This window comes from Lactuca virosa, chromosome 8 (assembly GCF_052849685.1).
Source record: "Lactuca virosa cultivar CGN04683 chromosome 8, Lactuca_virosa_CGN04683_v6, whole genome shotgun sequence".
NCBI lineage: Eukaryota > Viridiplantae > Streptophyta > Magnoliopsida > Asterales > Asteraceae > Lactuca > Lactuca virosa.
The window spans coordinates 1394708-1403879 of record NC_136433.1 but is presented as its reverse complement, the minus strand read 5'-3'; the positions used below and the strand labels follow the sequence as shown (position 1 = coordinate 1403879).

The 9172-nt window shown below is 34.6% G+C and overlaps 1 protein-coding gene and 1 long non-coding RNA gene across 4 annotated transcripts; both read left to right on the top strand.

Annotated features, from left to right (window-relative positions):
- Nucleotides 1–1561: 1561 nt before the first annotated feature.
- On the top strand, nucleotides 1562–4283 carry LOC145133401 (uncharacterized). 3 transcript variants are annotated; one of them, XR_013718574.1, is made up of 5 exons: nucleotides 1562–3325; nucleotides 3416–3520; nucleotides 3654–3721; nucleotides 3857–3963; nucleotides 4036–4283. It is a non-coding gene; the product is annotated as an uncharacterized LOC145133401 (long non-coding RNA). The 3 variants fall into 3 exon arrangements; XR_013718573.1 differs by having other exon boundaries at nucleotides 3416–3570; XR_013718572.1 differs by having other exon boundaries at nucleotides 3416–3721.
- A 2645-nt stretch (nucleotides 4284–6928) lies between these two features.
- Nucleotides 6929–8280, top strand: LOC145129286 (uncharacterized). Its single transcript, XM_079063990.1, has 2 exons — nucleotides 6929–7439; nucleotides 7526–8280. The coding sequence occupies exons 1-2, from the start codon at nucleotides 6929–6931 to the stop codon at nucleotides 8278–8280; spliced, it is 1266 nt and encodes a 421-aa protein (XP_078920116.1).
- The last annotated feature ends 892 nt before the right edge of the window (nucleotides 8281–9172 follow it).

The following is a 9172-nucleotide window of genomic DNA, read 5'->3' as shown; positions in this document are numbered from 1 at the left end:
TCCTTATGTCTATCCATCCGAAAACAACCTCCGGCCACCACTGCCACTAACCTGCGGTCACCTCCACCGTCCACAATAAGAACAAAACCAAAGTTCCAAAAGAAATATGTAACATCGGAGCCCAGGTAAGCAAAAGTGATGTTAAAATCTGCACAAAAAAACCAAAAACTGGAATTAGAACTCTTCATCCCCTTCGATTAAATCCCATCTTCATCATCATCGTCTCTAATAACAATCATGACCATGACTGTCTCCTGTAGCCACCATCGTCTCCGACATCTTCCAACAATGATGCTTGCTTTTACAATTTTTAGAGGATGAAGCTAATGAATATCAAACCAAATCAAAACCCAAACCAAAATAAAATTGTTACCTTGTAATCAAAATTGAACAAAATCAACATCAAAATGCTGAAAACCAAAACCTGATGAAAATTCTGAATGTAAAAAACAAGCGAGGGTTCCAGATTCATCATCTTCCTCGCTTGAACCACCATCTGAAATCATCGATGAAACCCACCATGATTAAACCTACAACCTTCATATCTACTATGCTGCCCCTTTTGAGCCTGCCTGGTCCGACCATCTTCTTCGACCACCCCAATCTGAGTCATGTTTTCATAACTACTGTAACTCAGAAATGGAAAAGCACCAGCACCCTTTCAGAGAAATCAAATTTCTCTTTTGTGGCTCCTGTGAAAAATTAGGTTTTTGAAAATTTCTACTCAGATATGCAGTAAATCGAAACAAAATGAAGCAATCCCATGATTCTGGTTCGACGTTTTTTCGATGAATTCCTGCCTCTTGTTTTTCTGGTGAGTAAAGGATGGAGAGCTCTAATCTGAGAGGGGAAGAGGCAAAGATGATGAAGCTTCGTGGGTCAAGTTTTCTGGTGAGAAAAGGAAGAAGACAGAGAGGGGGCACCGAAGATGGAGTTAAATTGTCTCTAGCGGTAGCCCTACGGATTCGCCGACGAGATTTGAGGAAGGGACGGGGACGAAGGAAGGAATAAGGGGAAAGCAACTTTTCTTTTATTAGGGTGTACGATTAGATTAGAGGTTTAGGATTTTTTAATTTTAATTTTTATATTTATTTTATATATAGATAAACCAGACAAAAAAAAAGAAAATAAAAAAATAAGGGTAGTATAGTCATTTTAGGTCTATCAGGGACCCAACACGCAATAAAAATACATCCTAGGGACCGTCCGAGTTAAAAAAAAAAAGTTTAAGGACCAAACGCGCAGATTATGCCAAATCACAGGACCATTCGTGTAATTTACCCATATATATATATATATATATATATATATATATATATATATATATATATATATTAAAGGAAGCACACTCCTTAGGAACAGTAAAGTTCCTAAAGAGCTGACAAAATAGTCCCCTGTTTATGTATATATGTTAAAAACCATCCTGTTTGGGTTTTTTTTTTTTTGTCATTAACTATATTGTTGTTGGAGACGTGTTGTTTGTGCCTTTCTCAACCGTTTTCTCAGCCAATGATATTCTGATTTCTGTAATTGTTCCTTACCCCATCTCTTCTCTCATCCACCCAGAAACCCAAAAACCCACCGACTTGATCTCGATCCTTCCTCAGCCCTTTATGACTCTCTCTCTCTCTAGAAGTGATTCAGCACCACCATCACCACCGTCTGCTCCAGTTTGTCTCCACCGTCTCTTCCTTCTTCATTTGAAATTGATTAGACAACGATCATTACAGGTCTATCTCCTCCAATCGATTGGGTTTTTCAGGGAGTTTCCTAGGTATTTTTTGATGTTGGGGTTTTATTCTCCACCGCCTTATCTCAAATCTCTTTTCATTTGAGCGGTCGGTGATAAATCCATCCCTAAATCTGTTTTGGAATAAGAAGCGAAGTGGCTCAACAACGTTGGTCGGAGAGTGCACCAGCGTCATCGTATCTTAACCCATTTGACTTTCTTCCTTATCAGTTTCCGTTTGGCTCCGCCGCTTCACCTTCGATCGTATTCTCTGTCTATCATCTCACCCTCTCTATCCATCAAAGGTCATTCGCTACAAGCAGATGACGTTCTTCTCTTGATTATCTCTCATCAAAGGTCATTCGAACGAAATCTTTGGTTTCAATTGGTCTTTCACGAGGCATACATGGTAACAACTATGTTATATATGATTGATTACTGAATTTAAGAGAGGATATCCACCTATTTCTGCTTTTAATTTCTCAAAATGTATGTCGTTTGTAATTTTGCTATGCCTGTTTACCATGTTCAATTGAAGACACAAAATCTGCCCTAATTTGACAATTTTGAAATTTCACCTGCTTCTATATGAAGGTGTAATTCCTCAAGAATACATACTCGTTAAATGGTTGACTCTTGAGCATGCTAGGTTCAATAGGTTATCTGTTCTCTTTTCTCTCTATGTTTGATCCGAGTGAATGCTTTTTCTTTTGATCATTCATTTTTTTATAAATTATTGATATGTTCTTTCTTTCTGCAGTTTCTGTAAAATTAGCAATTGAATTCTCATTTTTCATTTCATTTTTTGTTGTATGTGTTATGTAATAAGTGTGATGCTGTTACTAATATTAATATCTCCTTGAAGGCTCGAAGGGCATTTTGGTCACTGAAAGGCATTATAAGGCTTCAGGTAGTTGTTTGTGGTCAAATGGTCAGACTTTCTACAAGTTGTCCTCAAATGCTTAAAAAAAAGACCTCTACAAGAACATTTGCTAACTCATCCTTTTTATTTAGTTATCTCTCTTCTCATACAATATCTCCCCCCTTTTTGACTTCAATTTGTCCCATTACACATATTTACTAATTTCACAATGCTATGTTTTCTATCCAACTGATATTGTCTTACTGCTTCATTAGCAGAAGGACCATGCTCACTTGCTTTAAACATCCCTGAAAAAGCTTTTGACAATTTAATGACTTAAATAAAATAATTGATGTTTTGTCCAACTTCTTTCCTGGAATCACTTGTTTTCCTTTCCAACTCACTGGTAAGCTCACTACCACTGTTTCTAATAGAGACTGATAAAATACAGGGGTAAATTAGTAATTTACTACAGTAAATGATCTCAATTGATTCTTTCTTTTGTAGGTTAAAACATCCCGAACTACTGTAAAGTTCCAATTTGTTCCAAATGGTAATGGTAGAAGCTCCATGATGTTCTTGGATTCCTCTAATAGGATTGAAGAAAATTTCTTTGAAGACACTAATAACACTTGTTTTGCCTCTAAGCCAAAAGAGTAACATACCTTTAAAAGTTATTTTAAGTACAAACTTTTTGTCTTTTAAGGGGGAGAAGCCTTCGATCGAATTCGATTGTAATATACCAAACTTTCAATTTTTTTAATTTGAAATCTGAGAATTTTAAGACTAAAATGTTTTATTTTTTACATCTTACAACTTGCCAGAAGTAATATATGAAATATTGGAGGACCGATCCAGCGAAGATGAGATAGTAGGAAGGCCTGATATTCCTCGGACTTTGGAAGATTTGGTTAATAGCATGAAAGAAGGTAGCAAAAGACTCCATGGAAAGACATTTGTGATCAACCTTAAGTCCATTGTATTATATCATTCCCATTTTCTCTACCAACACTTTCAAAGTATACTGTTCTGCATTAACATAGTGATTTGACTAATTTTCAGTGATTAGTCTTCTTTTCCAGTTTTCCGAGTCTGATTCTAATCAGCCTCCACCTACAAATCATGGTGGTGTAAGTTTGTAAAAGCTTTATTTTTTCTATTTCAGCAAATATGGAAACAAAAGTTTTTCATTTATCATATTTGGAAAGCGTAACATGCATATATTACTATTATTATAATAATTATTATTATTTTTTTATATGCAGGTAAGTGGATCGATCTTTGAGAAGCATACAAAACCTCCATCACACCTTTTTGCTTCTTACAAATATGAAGGAACGATTCTATGACAAAATGGAAATCAAACTTCAAGGTCAGCAAAACACAATTATATGCTCATTTTTGATAAGTAAATTACTATTTAATTCTCAAAATTTAATGATAGGTTCATGGTTCTGGGGCAGACATGGATACAATTTTGTCAAACTAATTTCTAATTTTTCTATTATATGTGTGTTTCTGTTTATTACGAACTTCATTTTAAACGTTTTTTTTTTTTTTGTGATAATTAGTTTGCATTCATATTGGTTTTTATATTGGTTTGTCAAATTTCATACTCATTTTATATGTTAGAGATTTTCTACATTAGAAAGAATGTTGTAAAGATGGTTCTGTTGTCCTTATTGGACTTGGTATTTGACAATCTAGAAACATATATTTGAAAATCTTTGGTATTAATGTTTGAAGTTGAAAAGTAATTTCATTGATTTAAAATCTTTGGTATTAATGTTTGAAGTTGAAAAGTAATTTCATCGTTTATTTAAATTTTTTTTTAGATATCAGACAAAAAATAAATAGTATATGATGCTTACATTTAGCAGATTGGAATTTGCCTGCTGCTACAAAAGGCTCGGATGTAGCCATGGTTTGTTTGACATGCGTAACATACTCTACAATTTCTTCCTCTATTCTTTAATGTATTCCTAAAATACACTTTTTGTATTGATAGAGGTGATTGATATTTTTGGAGCACCTATATGGGGTTCACAACAGAGTTAAGATTTTTTCAATACTTCTCAACGGACAATAAAAGTTCAAAACCAACCCCGCAAAGCGGGGTTTCTCATCTAGTTTAAAATATATAAAGACAAAAAGTTACACGAAATTTACAAATATAAATATTTTGAGGGCTCGAATATGTAATTTACTCGATTTTAATAAATTGGTAGACTTAATATAATGAAGTTTTAAATATGGTTATACATGATAATAACACCAATATATATCTTCACATTCTTAAAAAGTGCAAAAAGTGCATGTACTCGCAACATTCATTAATATTATTTTATTTCAAATTAACTTACATATTAAATTTTAGGACTAATTCCATAAAAGTCACTAAGTTTTTACGAAAATTTGATTTTGACATTGCGTTATTTTTTGTCTCAAATTTAACACTTTGTTTACCAATTTGTTACAATTCTGACGACTTGACCAATTAGTTAGGTTGTTTGCTAACGTGGCATGATGACGTGCCAGTTTTGATAACGTGGCATGTTCACATGTCAAAATTGAAAAAAAAAATATTACACAAATGACACTAAGTTTTCAAATTTTCAATTTTGACACTAAGTTATCATTTTTTTTAATTGTGACACTCCATTTATCATGTTCCAAATCGAAATCATTTTTTCTAATTTTGTTCAAAGTTAACCATTTTCATTTGGAACTGAATAAATAATTTTTTTTACATTTGAAACCGTATAAATATATTCATTCATTTAGAAACCACATTTTTTTGTATAAATAAAAAGTTTTTACATTCAAACCATAATGTTATGTATAAATATATATTAATTATATTATAATCGTATTTTAATTAAGCAAGCAATTTTAATATCAGATTAGAGGTGCGGAGTGGACAATCAGATAAGATAATGTGATCTCGGGAACACGAGGGTCTGAGGGTTGCATTAACTATCTGACTGTGCACACCGCACCTCTAAGATCATATTAAAGTTGCATATTTAATGAAACTTTGATTATAATATAATTAATATATATTAGTATATACTATCAATTCCTAAAAAGCTTAGCTACAGTAACTTTTCCTCTCTTTCTTATTTCCACACGAAACTCTTCTCCTTTCTTATTTTGCCACTGCAATTACGGGTTTTGCTGTTCCTTATCTTTTTTCCCGCACTTGGAGCTTCTACTTTCTTTCGTGTTTATCTTCTTCTCCTTGGCGTCGGTTGCCGCCTTTCTCCGCCAATAACGTTCGTTTCTTTTTGTTTATATTCTTATTTCCTTATTTCCGTTCTAATTTTCTTTTCGCCTCTCTCCTTCCGCTACTTGCTGTCTCTGTTCTTCGTTAGGTATGTGTGGTATTTTTCATCTTATGCACTCTCATGGTTGTTGTTTTAAGTTGCAAGCGACGTTCCTCTAGGCGTTTAACTGCAATTATTTCTACTCAGATACTATCTTCGCCTGTTTGTAATGATTCTTTTCTTTTGCCTTCTTATGATGATGTTGGTGATTGTACTTTCATTTGTAAGTCATGTTCAGCTTTTTTTTGGTTTGAGGAAAGGGTTAAATATTTATCAGTTCCAGATTCTCCTGCTTATACACGTTGTTGTAGGTCTGGGTCTGTGGTTTTGCCATATCCACTTCGACCTCCTGATTTGTTATTGGCTTTGTATGATTTTCCCCCTTTTATGAAAAACATTAGGGGTTATAATAATATGTTTAGTATGACATCTTTTGGGGGTAAGGTCGATGAGGCTATTAATAATACTGCTGGTCCTTATGTCTTCAAAGTCTCAGGTCAGATTTGCCATTGGATAGGTGCTTTTGGTGTGGTTGAGGAAAAGGGTCCTAAGTTTTTACAATTATATGTAGTTGATATAGAACATGAATTGCAGAATAGGCTGTCTGCCCTTCAAAAAAACGAAAATCACAGTTTGGATCCTAAAAATTTTCAGACTTTTATGGATCTTTTTACAGTCCATAATGAATATGTTAGAACTTTTAAAACTGCTAGAGATATCGCTGCTGAGAGGAATTTGGTAGACTATGCAGTTTGTCTATTTAATGATGTTCCTGATCGTTTATATGGTCCTCCGGTTCCGGGTACATTGGGTTGTATTGTTGTTGGTGAGGACACAGTTGGTAGTACATATGACATAGTTGTACATTCTAGAAAAGGACCTCCATGTAGGATTAGTAAACTACATCCTACGTATATGCCCTTACAATATCCTATCCTGTTTCCGTATGGTGAAACAGGTTAGTGTCCACGTTTAAAGCTTTACACTGACACAAGTAGTAAAGTTAGGAATATGACTGTTAACATGTACTACAGTTATCAGATACACGCAATGCATGGTATATATTCTCTGTTGTTGAATTCATGTAGATTGTTTCAGCAGTACTTAGTTGATGCTTATGGCTATATTGAATTGTCACGTCTTGAGTTTTATGAACAAAATCAAGGCCAACTAAGATCGGCGTTTGTTAGTGGTATTTATGATGCAATATCACATGGTGATACTGAAAGCCGATCTATTGGCAAGCGTGTACTTCTGCCTCCGTCTTTTGTTGGCGGTCCACGATACATGTACAGCCACTACCAGGATGCTCTTTCTATTTGTCGGGAGTATGGGAATCCACAGTATTTTATAACCTTCACATGCAATGTTGGGTGGCCAGAAATTACACGTTACATGAATTCACATCACCAATCTGATGTTAGTAGTAGGGCTGACATAATTTCACGTGTTTTCAGTATGAAAGTTCATGCTTTTATTACGTACCTCAAATCTGATAAAACTTTTGGACCCGTTTCAACATGTAAGTATAAATAAGCTTTGTTGATTCATACGTTTGTATTTTTATTGCTACTAATTTACATATTTCTTATATATTTTTCCATGCAGACTTATATACCATTGAATTTCAAAAAAGAGGTCTCCCTCATTGTCATGTGCTGATATGGGTTGAAGACTCTCATAAGATTAAGGACCCTTCAACAATCGATAACTATATTACTGCTGAATTACCAGATCTAATTTCTGAGGCTACGTTGTATGGTATTGTTACAAGGTATCTACTACATGGACCATGTGGTTTGCTAAATAGCAAAGCACCTTGTATGAAGGATGGTAATTGTAAGAAGAAATTCCCAAAGTCATTTCTTTCTGCTACAGTATTTGATAAGGATGGTTATGCACACTATAAAAGAAATTCAGTTTTCGTTCATAAATTACCGAATGGTATTGAAATAGATAATAGATACATAGTGTCGTATAACAAAAGGTTGTGCTGTCGTTTCAATGCACATATCAATATGGAGTATTGCGGTTGGAATATGATGATCAAGTATCTATTCAAGTATGTGTCAAAGGGAATGGAACGTGTTAGATTTGTAATTAATAAAGATGTTCAATGTTGTCAGCCTTCCACCTCTGCAGAAGGTATGGTTGTTAATGAGATAAAAAATTACATTGATGGTCATTTTCTATGTCCTCATGAGGCTGCGTGGCGTATACTTGATTATCCTATTCACGAGCGCGATCCTCCTGTTGTGATCTTGCCTGTGCATTTGCCAAATATACAGTCGTTTTTTTTAAAGAAAATACCCGTCTTAAACAGGTTGTTAAGGATCCGAGCTTTGGTAGTAGTTTGCTGTTAGGTTGGTTTGAAAAAAATAGGTGGGATGCATCTGGTCATAATCTTACATATGCCTCGTATCCCACTAAATATTGGTGGGATAAAAGATCAAAAAGTTGGAAAAAAAGAAAACGTTCAAATTCACATGCGATTTGTTCATCCAACTGCTGGAGAATTATTTTTCCTAAGGATATTACTTTGTCATCAAAAGGGTTGCAAATCTTATGAAGAGTTGCGCACTGTTTCACATATAATGTATTCTGATTTTCGTAGTGCGTTTGATGCATTAGGTCTAATAGGAGATGATAAAGAATGGATGGATGCTTTTATCCAGGCTTCTGAATGGGCAACTTCAGCTCAGCTACGTTCTCTGTTTTGTTATCTTGTACTTCTCTGTGATGTTAGTGATCCCATGTTTTTGTGGCACATTGCGTGGAAGAAAATGAGTGATGATTTGGTGTATAGCATTAGACAGTCTAATCCCACTGTTGACATAAATATAGATGATTTTCATGCACAACAGTTGGTTTTATTTGAGCTTGATCACCTGCTTAGGTCGTCAACGCCTTCAAGGTCTGTTGTTGATTTTCACTTACCCAGGCTAACAGAGGATACCATAGGTATGTTACAAAATCGTCTTTACGTAGAAGAAACAACATATGATAAAGCTGTGCTCACTCTTACTCATGAACAGATGTTAGTATCTCTGAATCAGGAACAACTTGAAATCCATAATAAAGTACAATATGCAGAAGAGAGAAAGGAACAAGAAAGGAACAAGTCCTTATATTTGTTTATGGCCACGGAGGAACTGGCAAAACTTTCCTGTGGAATGCTCTGCTTGCTTATTTCCGTTCAAGAGGGAAAATAGCACTTGATGTTGCTGCATCAGGAATAGCTTCTCTGCTCCTTCC